Source organism: Pan paniscus, chromosome 1, assembly GCF_029289425.2.
Source record: "Pan paniscus chromosome 1, NHGRI_mPanPan1-v2.0_pri, whole genome shotgun sequence".
Classification (NCBI taxonomy): Eukaryota; Metazoa; Chordata; class Mammalia; order Primates; family Hominidae; genus Pan; species Pan paniscus.
In genome coordinates this window covers 88,730,755-88,751,474 of record NC_073249.2, presented here as the reverse complement: position 1 = coordinate 88,751,474, position 20,720 = coordinate 88,730,755, and the positions used below count along the sequence as shown (strand labels likewise).

Here is a 20,720-nt window from a genome sequence, read left to right as displayed (position 1 = left end):
AACTTCAGGCTACAGCTAAGATTCTGACCAAAACATTTAATTAACAAAAAAATATTACAATAGCAGAGAAAATAATAATAATAACAATAAAGAGAAATTAGAAGTGGGAGTCAGGGTAGAAAAAAATGCAAAGGCCTTGGTCCCTAGGAGACCAACACTCCAGCTGAGCTGGCCTTAGCCCCAGCCCCTTCTGAGTTTTCCTTGGCTGCTGGCTTCTCATCTTCTCCCATGAGACGAATGTTGTGCTTTTCCCGGAATTCATTTAGTTCTTTTCCCTTTGCCTGAAGCTGCTGTGTCAGTGTCTCAATGATCTTCTGTATCTAGAGGACAAGTGACAGGGATTATATAAGGAATTCAGGACTCCTTTCCCCCACCTGGAATGGACTATGGTTGGAGGAAGTGTTAACACATTTAACCTTACCTTTAACCAAGTAGAGGAGCCCAGACATTAAAATTATTCCTTTCTTGAACACAGTGGTTTATACACTTTAATGTACTTAGAATCACCTGGGCTGCTTATTTTTATTTTTTACAGAGACAAGTTCCTACTATGTTACCCAGGCTGGTCTCAAACTTCTGCCTCAAGCAGTCCTCCTGCCTCGGTCTCCCAAAGCGCTAGGAATACAGGCATGAGCTTATTTTTATTTTTTCATTTTTTATTTTTAATATTTTTTTTTTTTGAGTTGCAGCATCGCTGTGTCGCCCAGGCTGGAGTGCAGTGGTGCAATCTCAGCTCACTGCAAGCTCCGCCTCGCGGGTTCACGCCATTCTCCTGCCTTGCCCTCCCGAGTAGCTAGGATCACAGGCGCCCACCACAACGCCCAGCCAATTTTTCGTATTCTTAGTAGAGACGGGGTTTCACCATGCTAGCCAGGATGGTCTTGACCTTCTGACCTCGTGATCCGCCCGCCTCGGCCTCCCAAAGTGCTAGGATTACAGGTGTGAGTCACTGCAACCTGCCTAGCTTATTTTTAAAATGTCACTTCATGGCACTCCCAAAGGTTCTAATCCAGTGGGTCTGGGAAGCTGCATTTATAAATTAGTCCTTCAGGTGATTTTGATTCATGTATTCGTGAAACACACACTATGAGAAACATTACTCTAACCCCAATCCTCCCACCCCAATTCAGCCAGGTCACAGAGCCCACAGCAGTCAGCAATTCCTCTTGTCTAAGAGTTGGACTTAGCATAGCATAGTGAGCATAGGCTATTTTATGCTGCCCTCCTTTTATCTGAGACAGGGTCTCACTCTGTCACCCAGGCTGGAGTGCAGTGAGGTGATCACAGCTCACTGAAGCCTCGACATTTTAGGCTCAGGTGAGTAGCTGGGACTACAGGCACATACCACCATACCCAGCTAATCTTTTGTATTTTTTGTAGTGATATGGTTTCACCATGTTGCCCAGGCTGGTCTCGAACTCCTGGACTCAAAGAGTCCACCTGCCTTGGCCTCCCAAAGTGCTGGGTTTACAGCCACTGTACCCGATCCTATTCAATGATTCTTGCTCACCTGCTCCTTGTTGTTCTCCAAAGCGGGCAGCACTTCTTTGACAGTTCGCTCCACCAGCACTCCTCCAACCATGCGGTAGCACTTACGAGTTTCATCTACCTCCTTCAGTGTATCGATCACTAGGCTGGGATAGGAGAACAAGGCAGGACCTGAGGATTCAGCCCCACTCTACTACAAATCCCTCTCACGGAGTAGCCCACACAACTGTCCTACTGTTTGCCTCTCCCTGACTTTCTCACCTGTGCTCATTCAACTCCATCTCCAACTCAGCTGCTTTGGATGCCAGGCCTCGCTGTTCCTGCCGAAGGCGGTTGAAGCCAGCAATCACCTAACAAGGTGAGAGAAGAGATGAAAGAGGGGATAGTGGAAATGGCAGAGGGTCCAGATAGCACATAGGGTGGCAGGCTTTACAAAGGTGCAGTAGTGGGCACCTACCTTGGAAAAGGAGTAGAACCACAAGTTTGCGATTTCTACCTAAAATTTTTCTGGAATTCCATTCACCAAACACGGAGGGCCTACTATTTTTGAGATATTTGAGGGCCCACTGAGGGATATCACAGAATAGATTTGGCCTCTGGCTTCTCCTGGCTCATAGTTTGGTGGGAAATAGGCATTTAATATAAGAATGGGGGCCAGGCGCGGTGGCTCACACCTGTAATCCCAGCACTTTGGGAGGCCAAGGCAGGCGGATCACGAGGTCAAGAAATTGAGACCATCCTGGCCAACATGGTGAAACTCTGTCGCTACTAAAAATAGAAAAATTAGTTGGGTATGGTGGTGTGCGCCTGTAGTCCCAGCTACTTGGGAGGCTGAGGCAGGAGAATCATTTGAACCCGGGAGGCGGAGGTTGCAGTGAGCCAAGATCGCACCACTGCACTCCAGCCTGGCGACAGAGCGAAACTCCGTCTCAAAAAAAAAAAAAAAGAATGGGGTTGGAGAGCTACTGGAGTACCTACAGGGGAGCCTAGACTTGCAGTGAGGGCTGTCAGGAAGGGCTTTGTAATGAGTAACTTTTGTTTGGGTCTGCTCAGTATCCATCCATTGGGGAACTGCCCCTCCTTAACTTGGTGTGGTTCTTTTGGGGCTACTAACCACATGACCCCTGACCCAGGGGCAGTGACCTATGGAATCTCTCTACAGGAATTGGAATTTTGCAGACAAATGGGTATAGAAGACAGCTGGAGTTAAGATTCCTATTGGTTCTGTAGAGATGACCTTCCATTCCTATTCCTAGATTCCCTAAAGCTGCCCCAGTTCTTGAACTTTGTTCAGTCTAGTTATTTAGCCTTCTTTTTCATTCTGTTCAATTCTGTGAAATACCCACTATTATTCAAAAATAGCCCTTTAAAAAAAAAAAAAAAGGGCCAGGCGTGGTGGCTCACACCTGTAATCGCAGCACTTTGGGAGGCCAAGGTGGGCGGATCACCAGGTCAGGAGATCAAGATCATCCTGGCCAACATGGTGAAACCCCATCTCTACTAAAATACAAAAAAATTAGCCGGGCATGGTGGCATGTGCCTGTAGTCCCAGCTACTCAGCAGAGGCAGGGGAATTGCTTGAACCCAGGAGGCGGAGGTTGCAGTGAGCTGAGATCACGCTACCACACTCCAGCCTGGCAACAGAGCAAGACTCCGTCTCAAAAAAAGAAAAAAAAAAAAGAAAGTTGGTCAAAGTTGGTTTCTGTAGCCTATAAACCCTAACTGATACAGAATTGATACAGGCTTCCTGAGGGATAATGTAATGGTCTTAAATGAAACCTGAAAAATCAGAGTGTGGGGGGAAAACATGAAAAATATGAGGCTCAGAGACAAAAGACCAGGTTTCAGGTTCTGCCTCTGCTACTTTATTGGCTCTATGGCCTGGCACAGACATTTAACCCTGTGGTTCTTAACCATGGCTATATGTTAGAATCACCTGAATCATTTTAAAAACATGAATACTGGACCCTCAGAACAACTACACAACTACTGGGGGTAAGGCTCAGGCCTCAGTATTTTTAAAAAGATCTCCCACATAATTCTAATGTGTAGTGTGAACTGAGAACCTCTGGATTAACCCCTTTAAGCCTTAGTTTTCTTACCTGCAAAATGCAGATAATGATTCCTACTGCATAAGGTTGTTGTATCATGTGAACCAATGAGTGTGAAACATCTTTGTGAACAGTGAAGTACATTAATGCTATCATGGACTTCTCTCCAAGTCCAGAATTGCCCCTTTAGACTCTCCTGGTCATCTGACAACAGTGGACTCAATCCATTCAAACCATTACCAAATACGAGTGTATTTGCAAATATCATCTCCAGTCACACAGCCAGAAACTTTCCCCTAATAAAGATGATTAACCACTTCATCTTTACTAGGGCCCCATCTCTTTTTTTCTTTTTCTTTTTCTTTTTTTTTAAGAAAGGTCACACTCTGTCACCCAGGCTGGAGTGCAGTGGCACAATCACAGCTCACTGCAGCCTCAATCTCCCTGGGCTCTGGTGATCTTCCTGCCTCAACCTCCCAAACAGCTGGGACTACAGGTGCACACCACCTAATATTTTTGTAGAGACAGGATCTTACTATGTTGCTCAGGCTGGTCTCAAACTCCTGGGCTCAAGTGCTCTGCCTGCCTCAGCCTCCCAAAGTGCTGGGATTACAGGCATGAGCCAACATGCCTGGCCTGGCCCCTTAGCTCTAGTTCGCCTTCTGCAAGGATCACATACAGCAAATATTATCCAAATGGCTGACCTGCACCACCCTTATATCCCTTCTACTGCCAATAAACCAAGGAATAATACTTCACCAGAAACTTGTCATTCCAGCAACCTCCTCCTTTCTCCCATCTATCACCCCTTCATCTCAATCTACTTTAGCCATTCATTTCAACAAATGCCTTGGAAATCTAACTTATCTACAGACTGTTTTTCCTTAACCTTCATTGCCTATCTCAAAACCATCCCATTTATATTAGCTTTTTCTCCACTGTTAATATTCTAGATCAAAATAATTCCATCTAAAAAAAAATTATGACTAAAGCAGATTCTAGATGTTCCCTCAGCACCCAAATGATCCACTTTTCTGGATGTATGTTGTTAAATACATCAAAGAAATCAGCTTAAGTGTCTAAAATTTCTGATGCCCCAACTTTTAACTCCTGGGCTCAAGTGATCCTTCTGCCTCAGCCTCCCAAGTAGCTGGGACTACAGACATGTGCCACCACGCAATTATTTTTATTTATTTTTATTTTTTGTAGAGACAGGGTCTCACCATGTTGCTCAGGCTGATCTTGAACTCCTAGCCTCAAGCAATCCTCCCACCCTGGCCTCCCAAAGAGCTGGGATTACACGCAGGAGCTACCATGCCCAGCAGAATTTATTTTCCTTAGTAATTAATAGGAATCTACTTTTCTTTTCTTTTCTTTTTTTTCTGAGAGGAGTCTTGCTCTGTCGCCCAGGCTGGAGTGCAGTGGCGCGATCTCAGCTCATTGCAACCTCCGCCTCCCGGGTTCAAGCGATTCTCCTGCCTCAGCCTCCCAAGTAGCTGGGACTACATGTGCACACCACCACACCAAGGTAATTTTTATAATTTTAGTAGAGATGGGGGTTCCACCATATTGGTCAGGCTGGTCTTGAACTCCTGACCTCAGATGATCCACCCACCTCAGCCTCCCAAAGTGCTGGGATTACAGGCGTGAGCCACTGCACCCGCCTGAGATTTTTTTTTAATTCCAACTTTTCTTCAACATTCTTGCTAATAACTAATTTCCTCTTGTTCCATTTTATGAACTTTTAATCAAATACCAAACTAAAATCTACTTAAACATGTTGAGTTATCTACAGTTATTATGGAAAATTTCAGCCATAAGTGCACTTAAAGGAAATGAAATCTCTTAGCAGCTGATATAGTTTATGTGTCCCCTCTAAGTTTCATATTGAAATATAATCCCCAACTTTGGAGGTGGGGCCTGGTGGGAGGTGTTTGGATCATGGGGGTAGATCTCTCATGAATGACTTGGTTGCCATCCCCTTGATGATAACTGAGTTATTGGTCTGAGTTCACACAAGATCTGGTTCTTTAAAAGTATGACACCTACCCCTCTTTATTCCTCCTGCTCCCACTATGCATAAGACACCTGTCCCCCCTTTGCCTTTCATCATGATTGGAAGCTTCCTGAGGCCACCCCAGAAGCAGATGCCATGCTTCCTGTACAGCCTACAGAACCATGAGCCAATTAAACCACTTTTCTTATAAATTACCCAGTCTCAGGTAATTATAGTAACACAAGAACGGCCTAATACAGCAGCTAACTGCAACTTAACTGTAGACTATATGTAAATAAGCCAATATTAAGCCATTTCTGGGGTCTGCCAGGTAATGAAAACAGAGAAGCTATCCTCTATTCCCACATTTTTCCTTTTAAAACATAACTTTTCTAATAGTCTTCTCCCCTATGGCTAGGACCTAATTATCCTTCCCTTTCCTTATTCCTTATTCTCTGTCTGCTGTAAGCACAGATTGACACATCAGTGTTGCGTCTCTCAACCCTATTAAATCATCATCTATGTACAAACAATTTTTTTCTTTTCTCTTTAGACAGGGTCTTACTTGAACTCCTGATTCATCTGTTGCCCAGATGGAGTACAGTGGTGCAATCATGGCTCATTGCAGCCTTGAACTCCTGGGCTCAAGTGATCCTCCTGCCTCCACTTCTAGAGTAGTTAGGACTATATAGGCACCCATCACCACTCCTGGCTAGTTTTTTAAACTTTTTGTAGTGATGGGGTCTCACTCTGTTCCCTAGGCTGGGGTGCAGTGACACAATCATGGCTCAGTGCAGCCTTGAATTCCTGAGCTGAATGAAGCGATCCTCCCACCTCAGTCTCTTGAATGATGGGACCATTGGCATGTGCCACTATGCCCAGCTAATTTCTGTATTTTTTTGCAGAGACAGGGTTTTGCCATATTGCCCAGGCTGGTCTTGAACTCCTGGGCTCAAGTGATCCTCCCATCCTAGCCTCCCAAAGTGCTGGGATTACACGAATGAGCCACCAGGCCCATACCCTATTGATATATTTTTAAAAACTGCTTAACTAGGGCCGGGCATGATGGCTCACGCCTGTAATCCCAGCACTTTGGGAGGCTGAGGTAGATGGATCACGAGGTCAGGAGATCCAGACCATCCTGGCTAATATGGTGAAACCCGGTCTTTACTAATAATACAAAAAATTAGCCGGGTGTGGTGGCACATGCCTGTAGTCCCAGCTACTTGGGAGGCTGAGGCAGGAGAATTGCTTGAACCCAGGAGGCGGAGGTTGCAGTGAGCCGAGATCGTGCCACTGCACTCCATCCTGGCCGACAGAGCAAGACTCTGTCTCAAAAAAAAAAAAAAAAAAAAAGCTTAACTAATCCTCTGCGTTAGAACATTTAGGTTGTTTCCAATTTTTCTGTAATAAATAGTACCAATATAAAATCTCTTTGGACAGGCCTGGCACGGTGGCTCACGCCTGTAATTCCAGCAGTTTGGTAGGCCAAGGCGGGCAGATTACTTGAGGTCAGGAGTTCACGACCAGCCTGGCCAACATGGTGAAACCCCATCTCTACTAAAAATACAAAAATTAGCCGGGCGTGGTGGTGCACACCTGTAGTCCCAGCAACTTGGGAGGCTGAGGCAGGAGAATCGCTTGAACCCGGGAGGTGAAGGTAGCAGTGAGCCTAAGATCATGCCACTGCACTCCAATCTGGGATACAGAGTGAGATTCTGTCTCAAAAAAACAAAACAAAGGCCAGGCGTGCTGGCTCACACCTGTAATCCCAGCACTTTGGGAGGCCAAAGCGGGCGGATCACCTGAGGTCAGGAGTTCGAGACCAGCCTGGCCAACATGGTGAAACCCCATCTCTACTAAAAATACAAAAAATTAGCTGGACGTGGTGGCGTGTGCCTGTAGTCCCAGCTACTTGGGAGGCTGAGGCAAAAGAATCGCTTGAACCCAGGAGGCAGACGTTGCAGTGAGCTGAGATCACACCACTGCACTCCAACCTAGGCAACAGAGCGAGACTCTGTCTCAAAAAAAAAACAAAAACAAAATAAAAATTAAAAAAAAAAAAAAAAAACAAGGCTGGGTGTGGTGGCTCACCCCTATAATCCCACCACTTTGGGAGGCCAAGGCCAGCAGATCATTTGAGGTCAGGAGTTCAAGACCAGCCTGGCTGACATGGTGCAACCCTGTCTCTACTAAAAATAATACCAAAAAATTAACTGGGTATGGTGGCACATGTCTGTAATCCCAGCTACTCAGAAGGCTGAGGCAGGAGAATTGCCTGAACCCGGGAGACAGAGGTTTCGGTGAGCCAAGATCGCGCCGTTGCACTCCAGCCTGGGCACAAGACCGAAACTCCGTCTCAAAAAAAAAAAAGGAGAATCACTTGAACCCAGGACATAGAGGTTGCAGTGAGCTGAGACTGCACCACTGCACTCCGCCTGGGCAATAGAGTGAGACTCCATCTCAAAAAAAAAAAAACAAAAAAAAACCTCTGGACAAATAATGCACGATTTACAGCCACTTTTCTTGAATTTCTTGAATCATATTCCAAAGTAAGATCAATGAGTCAAAAAGGCATTAGCATTATTATAGCTTCCACTGCATGTCGCTAGAAAGCTCTCCAAGATGACCAGATTAATTTATACTGCTACCAGCAATATCATGATTATATCTCTTCTCTTTCCCCAGAGCCCTAATGGTAACTTTCATTATTTTTGTTACTTTAATAATTTTTAGAGTTGGAATGTAACTCCAGAAACCTTGGAATCATCCTTGATTCACTATCCACATCAAATTAATTACATGTGTACTACTTATTATACCCTCCTGATTTCTATACTGCCTCCTGATTTGCCCCCTTTAATCTACTCCCCACACTGCAGCATAAGTGACCAAAAATATAAATCTAACCAATTATTCCTATGCCTAAAACCTTCTCAATGCTCACAGGATAAAATCTGAACTCCTCAAAAAGTCCTATAAAGACCGGGTTCCAGTTTACCTCTCCCAATCAGTCGTTCCCTCCACATCTTAACTCAGCACTCAGTGTCCTAAGTCACTGGTAGTTTCCCTTAACAGCTGTCTTCAGGCATCTGCATAGAATCTTCACCCTACGTTTGGTATACTTTCCGAAACCTCTCTCATTCAGTTTTTCTCTGCTTAAGTCTAGTTCTTTCTTCAGGTTTCAACTTAGATTCTTCTGGGAAGCAGAAGAATCTGGCCATCTTCCATTCCCATATGTTAACCCTTTATATGTGCTCACATAAAAATGCATATTAGTTACTTAAATAATTTGACAAAATCTTTTCTATTTATATTGTGTTATTTTCCACCATGCAGATTGCCTTCTATTCTTTATCTTCTTTTAAAATTTTAAATATGCAAATGCAACCTATTTTAAAATATCTATTTCTTTCATAGTCCTACTATAATCTGCCTTCCACAGTCTCAAGAGTAAAGGAACACCTACTATATGCCAGGCACTGTGCTAGACTATCTCATTTAATTCTAAAAAACAAAAAAGACGGTAAGACCTGTACCTTCAATTTGTAAATAAGGAGACCAAGGCTGGTGGAGTGTTGTGTGGTGGTCAAAATAACATGGTGTGGATCCAGGCACGGTGGCTCACGCCTGTAATCCCAACACTTTGGGAGGCAGAGGCGGGCTGATCACTTCAGGCCAGGAGTTTGAGACCAGTCTGGCTAACATGGTGAAACCCTGCAGATCACTTGAGGCCAGGAGTTCCAGATCAGCCTGGCCAACACGGTGAAACCCCATCCCTAATAAAAATACAAAAATTAGCTGGGCGTGGTGGGGGGGGGGTGCCTGTAATCCCAGTTACTCGGGAGGCTGAGGCAGGAGAATCGCTTGAACCTGGGAGGCGGAAGTTGCAGTGAACCCAGATTGTGCCATTACACTCCAGCCTGGGTGACAGAGCAAGACTGTGTCTCACAAACACAAAACAAAATAGTGTGGGATGGGCGCAGTAGCTCACTCCTATAATCCTATTACCTTGGCAGGCTGAGGCAGGCAGACCACTTGAGCTCAGGAGTTCGAGACCAGCCTGGCCAACATGGTGAAACCCCATCTCTACTAAAAATACAAAAAATTAGTCGGGTATGGTGGCTTATGCCTGTAGTCCCAGCTACTCGGGAGGCTGAGGCAAAAGAATTGCTTGCACCTGGGAGGCGGGGGTTGCAATGAGCCAACACCACACCACTGCACTCCAGCCTGGGTGACAGAGCAAGGCTCCGTCTCCAAAACTAAAAAATAAAATAACCTAGTGAACTGCAGAAATCATACCTGTACCCAGGTTTGTCTTAACTCTAAAAAATCTCTGTTAATATATTATTCCTGGCTTATCAAATATTAATTTCTTATCAAAGCAAATTTATATTCCTGTTTTCTTTTTTGTTTACCATATAGTTTTAATAATTTTAGGAAAAAATCTATAATCATTACCTTTCTCTCCAAAATGTCCTAGGGTCTTCTTACATGACATTTACTCTTACTGGTTTCAATAGAAGAATAGAAGAGGTAGAGAGTTATGATTGGATGAACCTGGAAAAGCATGATCTGGGATACTGCTCCACTAATTACCTTCTTTTCAGTTCAGTGCCCCCTTTTCTGAAGAACATACTCAACTCTCTGTCAAAGAAAACTTCTTTGACCTTATTACTCCATCAAATAATAGTACTCATCCCTTCTCTTCATGAAATTTTTTTTTTTTTTTTTTTTTGTAGAGACTTTTTTTTTTTTTTTTGAGATGGAGTCTCGCTCTGTCGCCCAGGCTGGAGTGCAGTGGCATGATATCGGCTCACTGCAACCTGCACCTCCCAGGTTCAAGCAATTCTCCTGCCTCAGCCTCCCGAGTAGGTGGGACTACAGGCGCCCGCCAACGCGCCCGGCTAATTTTTTTGTATTTTTTAGTAGAGATGGGGTTTCACCATGTTAGCCAGGATGGTCTCAATCTCCTGACCTTGTGATCCGCCCGCCTCAGCCTCCCAAAGTGCTGGGATTACAGGTGTTAGCCACTGCGCCCAGCCCGAGATGGGGGTCTTACTATGTTGCCCAGGCTGGTTTCAAACTCGTGGCTTCAAGAGATCTTCCTGCCTCAGCCTCCCCAAGTACTGGGATCCAAGTAGCAACATAGTAAAGTGGAAAGAACCCAAACTTCTTATTCTGACCTGGGTTGAAATCCCAGTTTTGCCATTTACTTGCTATATGACTAAGTCACTTAACTTTCCTTGTTGCCTCATTTATAAAATGGACTTAATATAATATACCACAGGGCAGGGTTTCTCAACATTGTCACTACTGACATGTTAGGCCAAATCATTCTTTGCTAGGAGGGCTGTCTCAGGCATTATAGGATGTTTAACAAATCCCTGGACTATACCCACTAAAAGTCAGTAGCAACCCCTTTGATTTGTGACAACCAAAAATGTCTCCAGACACTGCCAGATGTCTCCTAGGAAAAGATAATGCCAGTTGAGAATCACTGCTATAGGGTAACAATGAGAACTAACTGAGATAATAGGTCAAGTGCCCGATACAATGTAGATCTTCGACTCCCCTTTGGTTTCCAGGTCCCTTCAGTTCTCCTTCCTATCTCAAGCCTCCTTCTTTCTCCTTTCTGAAAGTTCTTCCTCTTTCACTCCCACAATGGCCACAGGATCTAAGATTCTATTCATAGCACTTCTTCATTACCTACATTATTTTTGAAATTATTTTTTATTGATTCATAATCATATTTTCATGGTATATGTGATAATTTGATATATTCATATAATCAAATCAGGGTAACCTATACTATTTCAAGTGGCATTCTTAGCTACTTCTATAGTTCCAGCAATTGCCTTTATTCTACTTGCCTGCAAAACCAGGCCTTTTCAGAAATTCTAGTCCCACATTTACAAGTTAGAGGAAGGAGCTTTTTTGTGCCTGACAGAAATGGCTTAACGTCAGACCATGACAAGTTACTTCTTTTCTGAATGTTTCTTCACCAATAAAATACAGATTAATACCTGTCTCACAGAATGCATAAGTATTAATTACTTCTTTTCTGATGTTTCTTCACCAATAAAATACAGATAATACCTGCCTCACAGAATGTTGTAAGGATTAAGTAATTACATCAAGAACTTAGGACAATATCTATCATATAACAAGTTTTCAATAAATAGTAGCTGCTATTATTACAGATCATCTACACCTAAATGTCCCATGGATATCTTAAACTCATGTTGTTCAAAGCTGAAGTGATCTTATCTCTTCTATTTCTGCTACTGACATCACTCTAGGCCTCCTGGTAGGAAACCTTAGTTTCATCTTTTGTTTTGTTTTTAAAGATGGGGTCTCCCTATGCTGCTCAGACTGGTGAAAAGTGGTTATTCACAGGCACAATTATAGCACACTATAGCTTCCAACTCCCAGACTCAAGTGATCCTCCTGTCTCAGCTTCCTGAGTAGCTGGGACTACAGGCACTTGCCACCATACCCAGGTTCATCTTTGAACATACCATAATCCCATGAACTGCCAAATGTATTGCACTTAGTTTAGCAATTTCTCTTAGGCTCACTGACATAACCCTAGTTCAGATGTTCATTACATTCTTATCTGAATTACTGCAATAGTCTTCTAAATGATCCTATTTTTAGACTCCCCAAACCTACCCTACACACTGCTAATTTAATCTTCCTAACACTTAGATGACATAGAAAAATGTTCAACATATACTATTAGGCTTAAAAAACAGATTACAAACCAGTACATACTGTAGTATAATCCTAATTTTATAAAATATGTAAAAAAAAAAAAAAAAAAAAGCTCCCCCTTCCATCCACACATATATACACAAAAAGACAAAGGAGGGGGGAAAAATCTCTCAAAGGATATACTCCAAAATGGCAAGAAAAGTTATCTCTGGATAGTTGGATTATGGGCAATTTATTTCCTGGTTTGAACTTTTTCCTTTGTTTTCTGCAGTTCCGACAATAAATGTATTATTTTATATAAGAGTTAAACAATTAATAATATAACATATATCCTTCTGTGACTTCCTCACTGCTTATGTTAAAAAGTCATAAATTCTTTGGCATGCACTCAAAGACCTCTATGGCCTTATTCAACTACTCTCCTCTTATCATATTCCCTACTTTCTATTCCCACTGCTACCTGTTCAAATCCATCCACTCCTTCAGGGTTCTGCTCAAATATCTCTAATATAATCATGGCATAAGTGAAAAAAATACCTGATTCTTAAGTCCCTCATTTAAAAATCCTGCTCTTCCAGTTACTGACCTTGGGCAAGTTAACTAAAGCCTCTGAAATTAAAATGTCCTCACCTATAAATGGAGGACAACACAACCTACTTCAAATGGCAGTAATTAAATAACAGAAGGTAGGCCTGAGCGGTGGCTCAGCTCATGCCTGTAATCCTAGCACTTTGGGAAGCCAAGGCAGGTGGACTGCTTGAGCCCAAGAGTTCAAGACCAGCCTGGGCAACATGGCAAAACTCCATCTCTACAAGAAATACAAAAATTAGCTGGGCAGGGTGGCACACGCATGTAGTCCCAGTAACTTGGGAGGCTGAGGTAGAAGGATCACCTGAGCCTTGGGAGGTTGAGGCTGCAGTAAGCCATGATCGCACCACTGCACTCCAGCCTGGGCAACAGAATGAGACCCTGTCTCAATCAGTAACAGAAGGTAAAACAAGTGTCTAACACAATGTGTTATTTGCTTCCATCTTGTTTGTAAGGGACATATGTGGCTCAAATTTGCAGCAGTGATAAATCTTGTAATGTTTTACCCACTGTTCTCTCCAGAATAAACAAAGGCAAGAGAATGTTAATCAAGGAACAGCCTCAAAACTCACTTATCACACTTCCTCAGTTTCCTGAGGGAAGTTTGAGGGGTTCTGTTTAGCTCCCCTAAAACAGTGGTTCCACTCTTGTTCTACTTCTTTTTTCACTTTCTGTACAAACTATGGAAAGTGATCATTTTTATCCATAACCACGGCTTTATCATCCATAAACTCAATTCTCAAATCTGTATCTCCAACTCAGATTTCTTACTGTATCTCAAGATTTAAAAATCAAAGTGTCTACTGAATGTTTAACCTGGGTGTCCCACAAGAAACCTAAACTCAAAATCCTAAAATAAACTTATATTTCCCCCAAAATTGTCTGTCTTCCTACATTCCTTATGGCACCATTATCCACCAAAGACAGAAACCTGAGAGACATCTTATATTCCTCTTTTACCCCCTTTTCTCCATATTCAAGTTCTGTAATCCACCTCAAACATTAAGTCCCACCTGCATCCCAAACATGCCAGGCAGTTTCACGCCTTAGTGTGTTGGAACACATTATTCCCTCTACCTAGAAAATCTTCCACTTCCTTCTTTGCTTGACTAACTTCTCTCATCCTTTAGAATTGAGCTGAAGGATTTTTCTCCTCTAGAAAACAAAAGCTAACTAGCATTTACTAAACACACACTATATTCTAATCACTGTGCAAAACACTTCGCATGCATTGTCTTGCCTAATACTCTAAATTCAGCGATGAGGTAGGTATTGTTATGTTTCTACAGATGGGGGAGGCCAAGATGTAACTCATGGGAGGTCATATATAAATAGTAAATAGTAGAAATGAAATTCAAACTTAGGTCTGACCCTAGTGCATAAGAATGCTCTTAGCCACCCTACTATACCACAGCTTCCCTTATCCAGCCCCTAACCCCACAATCCTACAACCTAGTGATTAGTTAGGGGTCTCTCCTCTGCTGCCATAATGAAGGGATTGTGCAGCACACTATAAATCTTTATTGTTTGGTTTGTCTTTTCTCAAATGAGTCTGAGTAAAGCAATTTGAAGACAAAGTCTGTTTCATTTACAATAGTCTCTCATTATCCAGAGTTATCCAATGTCTGAAAATAAATGGAAAATTCCAGAAATAAACAATTCATACTTTTTGTGTGTTTGTTTTTTGAGACAAGAGTCTCGCTCTTTGCCCAGGCTGGAGTGCAATGGCGTAATCTTGGCTCACTGCAACCTCTGCCTCCCGGATTCAAGCGATTCTCCCTGCCTCAGCCTCTTGGGTAGCTAGGATTACAGGTGCCCGCCACCACACCTGGCTAATTTTTTTATTTTTAGTAGCAATGGGGTTTCGCCATGTTGGCCAAGCTGGTCTCGAACTCCTGACCTCAGATGATCCACCCACCTCGGTATCCCAAAGTGCTGGGATTACAGGCGTGAGCCACGGCACCTGGCCAACAATTCATAAGTTTTAAGTTTCACACTGTTGTGAATAGCGTGATGAAATCTCGAGCCATCCCGCTCAGGATGTGAATCATCCTTTTGCCCAGCCTATCCATGCTGTATATGCTGCCTGCCCTTTAGTCATCAACATCTCCTGCTCAACATTGTCGTGGCTCAATGATCTGAGATCACCTAAAGCAGATGATTCTCCTTCTGACTTATCATCAATAGTGGCCTAAGGCTATATCACAATGCTGTCATTCACCTTACCTCATCAGGAAGGCAGTTTATCATCTCACATCATCACAAGAAGGGTGAGTACAGTACAATAAGATATTTTGAAAAAGAGAGACCACATTCATGTAACCTTTATTACATTGTCATAACTGTTCTATTAGTTACTGCACCTATTATATAAATTAGACTTTATCATAGGTATGAGAAAAAACATAGAGTTCAATACTATCCCAGGTTTCAGGCATCTACTGGGGTCTTGGAATATGTCCCCCTCAGATAAGGGGGAGCTACTGTATCTGTATCGCTGTACCCAGCAGAGTGCTTGGCCCATGGTAGCCTTAAAAATTATTAGGGGGAGCCAGGCAAGGTGGCTCACACCTGCAATCCCAACACTTTGGGAGACCAAGGCAGGTGGATCACCTGAGGCCAGGAGTTCAAGACCAGCCAGAGCAAGAAAGTGAGACTCCCATCTCTATCAAAAAAAAGTTTTTTAATTAGCCATTCAAATGGCTTATGCCTATAGTCCCAGCTACTCAGGAGGCTGAGTCAGGAGGATGGCTTGATCACCCAGGGATTTCGAGGCTGCAGCGGGCTATCATCACGCCATTGCACTCAGCCTGAGCAACGAAGTGAAACTCTGTCTCTAAAAAAAAAAGTATTGTGGCTCATGCCTGTAATCCCACCACTCTGGGAGGCCAAGGCAGGCGGATCACTTGAGGTCAGGAGTTCGAGACCAGCTTGGCCAACATGGTGAAACCCCGTCTCTACCAAAAAGACAACAATTAGCCAGGTGTGGTGGTGCACCTGTAATCCCAGCTACTCGGGAGGCTGAGGCACCAGAATCTCTTGAACCTGGGAGGCAGAGGTTGCAGTGAGCCAAGATCACGCCACTGCACTCCAGCCTCGGCAACAGAGACTCCGTCTCAACAACAACAAAAAAGTATTAAAAAGTATTAGGTTCCTTTTCCCTTCCCCCACCCCAAGTCAGAAACCATATTCCATAGCACTTTATACTTCTCTTAGGACACTTATCTTCTGCCTCATATGAGCATTTTGCTTCTCTTATTTACCCCACTAGACTATGCTCTTCGAGACCAGCATGGGCAACATGGTGAAATCCTGCCTCTACAAAAATTAACTGGGCGTGGTGGTGCGGGCATGTAATCCCAGCTACTCGGGAGGCTAAGGCAGAAATGCTTGAACCCGGGAGGTGGAGGCCGTGGTGAGCCGACATCCCGCAACTGTACTCCAGCCTGGATGACAGAGCGAAACTCTCTCGAAAAACAATAAAAATAAAAATCTTTATGCTGATACATCTGTTTGTATTAATTTTTCAACAAAAACTGAACCTATAATTAAGACAGCTGTAGGCCGGGAGCGGTGGCTCACGCCTGTAATCCCAGTACTTTGGGAGGCCGAGGCGTGCGGATCACTAGGTCAGGAGTTGGAGACCAGCCTGGCCAATATGGTGAAACCCCGTCTCTACTAAAAATACAAAAATTAGCCAGGTGTGGTGGCGCGCGCCTGTAGTCCCAGCTACTCGGGAGGCTGAGGCAGAAGAATAGCTTGAATGAACCACAAGGCGGATTGCAGTAAGGCGAGATCGCGCCACTGCATGCACTCCAGCCTGGGCGACAGAGCGAGACTCCGTCTCAAAAAAAAAAACAATAATAATAAAGTAGCTGTTAACTGTTTTCATTTCTATTGTGTAGCTTTCCTCCCACTCCTATTTTTCCACTTAGCAAAACACGGTTCCCAAGCCACAAAGGGTTTTCTAATTAACTTATCAAACGCTTCCCGATGCTAGGCACTGGGGAAAATGCAAACTCGGATTAGAAAGGGGTTTCTGGTCTCTAAAGAAATTCGATCTAGTAATGAACTCCCGAATTAAAATAGTATATAGAACACTAGGCTGTTCGAGTATGAGAGTCACGTGGCTCTGCAGCGTGACGGCGATTGTCAACGTGGGTTCAGGATCACGTAACAGACTACACAGCCAGCCCGTTAACTAATTCTCTAGGGTTAGTTTCGAGCTGTCTTGCCCAGCCATAACCTGTTTGGAGGGGCTGAGGAGAGATAGAGAAAGCAGCAAACCATCTTCCCTCAGACCTGTGCATCTTCCCAGACCCTACATGTCAGGGCTTTCCCCTTGCTCAGGCTCACCCACCACCTCACAGAGGCGTGGCTCTCACCTACCCACCCGTCTACCTCTCCGAAGGGGTTCGGCTAGCTTTTCCGGGGACCCTTCCCTCTCTAGGTGCCACGCACATGTGGTACTGGAGTAAAGGCCTGCACAAGCCACAGGCTCCCCCTTCTCGCTAGCATTCCAGACCCAGGTGGGTACCCTGCTTCGCGTTAGCCACTCCTCACCTGCTCTGCGGACACCGCCCCCTTCCCCGCGCCGCTCCCGCTGCTCTTGCCGGCGCGACCGCTGTTCTCCGCCATCTTCGCCGCCTGCTGGGTTTCCGGCCGGCGCAGCTCAGCCCCCCGCCTTGCGTCACGTCCGGCCTGCGAGTTACCGCCCACTCGCTGCGACGCTTCTGGTTCCAGGCCGCCCTCCGGATCGGACCCTGCGAATGGTTTTGGCTATATCTTCATGTAGGACTTACTCCCTATCCCGTGGGCCGCGGTGAATCCCACCTGCGGTGCTTTAACTTGTGTAACAGAGATGCTGCCTCTGGGAGAGGCGGGGAGGGAGGGGCCAACTGGAGCGGGCGGCGGGAGGGTGGAGGGCGGGGCGCGGCTTGGGGCCTGGGTTCCTTTGCCCCTTGCCCACCAGGGAGGGGTGGGAGACGAGAGAGGGTGAACTTTCCCCTGCGAGATTCTGGTGAAAGGGGAAATGTGCTTCGAGTCAGTAAAGCTGCGCAAGTGCACAGTCAAGGAGAGAGTCTTGGGAAAACCAAGGATAGTTCCCGGAGATGACTTTTGGACTGCGGAAACGTTTGTCAGAGGAAAGAGGCTTCAGTTTAATGTGAGCTCATTGGAAGTTGAACTATTCAGGCGGCGAGCAGAGCCCCTTCCTCCATCTTCCCACTGTATGGTCTTGTCCCTTAGCCTATAATTTCTTATAAAGAGCGTTTTGAAGACTAGGTTTTTACTGGCAGCGCCCTGATTCAGCCTCACAGTATAAAGAGAGAAGTCAGAGAATCCTAGAAATTTATTGCTTGAAGAAGGGGTTGGTGTCCTCATATCTCACCTTCCTCAGGCTGGGCTTCATCACCAGGCCTCCTCACAGATTCCTGTCCCTTCTGTGTCCTGGACTCCGGATACCTCAACTCTCAGTACTTTGTGCTCAGCCCAGGTAACACGTTTTGTTGTGTCCTCAGTGCCTGGCACTTAGATGCTCAGTTTGTTAAATGGATAGTGGGAGACACAGGAGTGTCAACTATCCACACATTTGATTGGTGAGCCCTACTAGCCCTGGGTCAACGTGCCCTGTAAGAGCATGATCAAAAGGAAGTCCAGCTTTCCTGCCTCTCCACTTGCACCCCTTAGCATTAAATTTGTTTCCCTGTGCTATGAAATCTGAGAATCCTGCCTATGCTGTTCACAGGCCCAGAGCCATGGCTATCTCCTCTTCCTCCTGCGAACTGCCCCTGGTGGCTGTGTGCCAGGTAACATCGACGCCAGACAAGCAACAGAACTTTAAAACATGTGCTGAGCTGGTTCGAGAGGCTGCCAGACTGGGTGCCTGCCTGGCTTTCCTGCCTGAGGCATTTGACTTCATTGCACGGGACCCTGCAGAGACGCTACACCTGTCTGAACCACTGGGTGGGAAACTTTTGGAAGAATACACCCAGCTTGCCAGGTATCAGGGAAAGAGCGAGGGAGAGGTAGAATCTTTGTTGGACAGTGTCCCTGGGTTGCCAGATATGAGGGTAGAGCCTTGAGAAGTCAGTGAAGAGTTGTCAGTGTCCCTTCCCCCCAGGGAATGTGGACTCTGGCTGTCCTTGGGTGGTTTCCATGAGCGTGGCCAAGACTGGGAGCAGACTCAGAAAATCTACAATTGTCACGTGCTGCTGAACAGCAACGGTGAGACTTTATAACCCTTTAGCCTGCCTCTTCCCATGCTCTTCTACCTAAACTTAGATTCTCCAGAATTGTTTCTCAACTCTTATTTCCTTGACCCAAGGATTTAGGGGTGGTCCTACTTCAGTTCCTAGCCTATAAACTATCTCCTCCTTGGGAGGAGTAAGCAAGGCTTCTAGAACACCAGCACTGATATTCCTTCTTTCTTACTGTAGGGGCAGTAGTGGCCACTTACAGGAAGACACATCTGTGTGACGTAGAGATTCCAGGGCAGGGGCCTATGTGTGAAAGCAACTCTACCATGCCTGGGCCCAGTCTTGAGTCACCTGTCAGCACACCAGCAGGCAAGGTGGGAGTTGTGAAAGGATGAGGGAGGGGAACAGGAATACTTTGAACTGGCAGTAGAGGATAGAAAGCCCTAAGAGAGGGGGTAATGGAAATATGACTAGATGCTGTGACAAACAGAGCAGGAAGACTACTAAGTAGGCTGTTTTTCATTCCAGATTGGTCTAGCTGTCTGCTATGACATGCGGTTCCCTGAACTCTCTCTGGCATTGGCTCAAGCTGGAGCAGAGATACTTACCTATCCTTCAGCTTTTGGATCCGTTACAGGCCCAGCCCACTGGGAGGTAAGATGATGCCTTTTTAAAACATAAGGGCCTTTTCTTAACCTCATCTTCCCCCCTTGGCCCTACCAGTTAAATTCCTTCCCCTTTCCACCTAATGGGAAAACTCATTCCCCAGATATTTCTCTCATGAATAGTTAAAATAGTAGATCATTCCTAGGCAATTACCAAAATAGTCACAATGGGTAGATTGGTCTGTAATGTCCCTCACCTGTCACTTCCCCACTATTTGCTACATGTACTTAAGTGAACACACATCTCATGCCCAGGTGTTGCTGCGGGCCCGTGCTATCGAAACCCAGTGCTATGTAGTGGCAGCGGCACAGTGTGGACGCCACCATGAGAAGAGAGCAAGTTATGGCCACAGCATGGTGGTAGACCCCTGGGGAACAGTGGTGGCCCGCTGCTCTGAGGGGCCAGGCCTCTGCCTTGCCCGAATAGACCTCAACTATCTGCGACAGTTGCGCCAACACCTGCCTGTGTTCCAGCACCGCAGGCCTGACCTCTATGGCAATCTGGGTCACCCACTGTCTTAAGACTTGACTTCTGTGAGTTTAGACCTGCCCCTCCCACCCCCACCCTGCCACTGTGAGCTAGTGCTCATGTGACTTGGAGGCAGGACCCAGGCACAGCTCCCCTCACTTGGAGAACCTTGACTCTCTTGATGGAACACAGATGGGCTGCTTGGGAAAGAAACTTTCACCTGAGCTTCACCTGAGGTCAGACTGCAGTTTCAGAAAGGTGGAATTTTATATAGTCATTGTTTATTTCATGGAAACTGAAGTTCTGCTGAGGGCTGAGCAGCACTGGCATTGAAAAATATAATAATCATAAAGTCTGTGTCTGGACATCGCCTTTGGGAACTAGAAGGGGAGTTGGTATTGTACCAGCTGGACTAAGCTCCAGTTCTAGACCTCCTGGCTCATTCAACATGCCTCCCTACCTAAATAAAAGTGCAACACTCAGTGCATGTCCCAGCCCCATTCTCCCAAGCATGGGAGTGGGCGTAGGAGTGGAGGAGGGGGAAGGAAA

At 45.2% G+C, this 20,720-nt stretch overlaps 2 protein-coding genes across 4 annotated transcripts; one reads left to right on the top strand and one right to left on the bottom strand.

Annotated features, from left to right (window-relative positions):
* Positions 1 to 16: 16 nt before the first annotated feature.
* Positions 17 to 17,558, bottom strand: PFDN2 (prefoldin subunit 2). The gene is made up of 4 exons (XM_003811851.5): positions 17,404 to 17,558; positions 1,750 to 1,838; positions 1,511 to 1,634; positions 17 to 320 (listed from the first exon to the last, which is right to left on the bottom strand). The coding sequence occupies exons 1-4, from the start codon at positions 17,476 to 17,478 to the stop codon at positions 144 to 146; spliced, it is 465 nt and encodes a 154-aa protein (XP_003811899.1). The 5' UTR covers positions 17,479 to 17,558; the 3' UTR covers positions 17 to 143.
* Positions 17,524 to 20,528, top strand: NIT1 (nitrilase 1). Of its 3 annotated transcripts, none has more exons than XM_003811848.6 (7): positions 17,524 to 17,631; positions 18,239 to 18,334; positions 18,587 to 18,841; positions 18,962 to 19,065; positions 19,278 to 19,411; positions 19,566 to 19,691; positions 19,958 to 20,528. In XM_003811848.6, coding segments are annotated over exons 1-7 (984 nt in total). In that variant the 5' UTR covers positions 17,524 to 17,629; the 3' UTR covers positions 20,225 to 20,528. The 3 variants fall into 3 exon arrangements, with proteins under 3 accessions (XP_003811896.1, XP_054968474.1, XP_008962490.1); XM_055112499.1 differs by lacking the exon at positions 17,524 to 17,631 and adding an exon at positions 17,674 to 17,692; XM_008964242.4 differs by lacking the exon at positions 17,524 to 17,631 and adding an exon at positions 17,779 to 18,004.
* Positions 20,529 to 20,720: the final 192 nt, after the last annotated feature.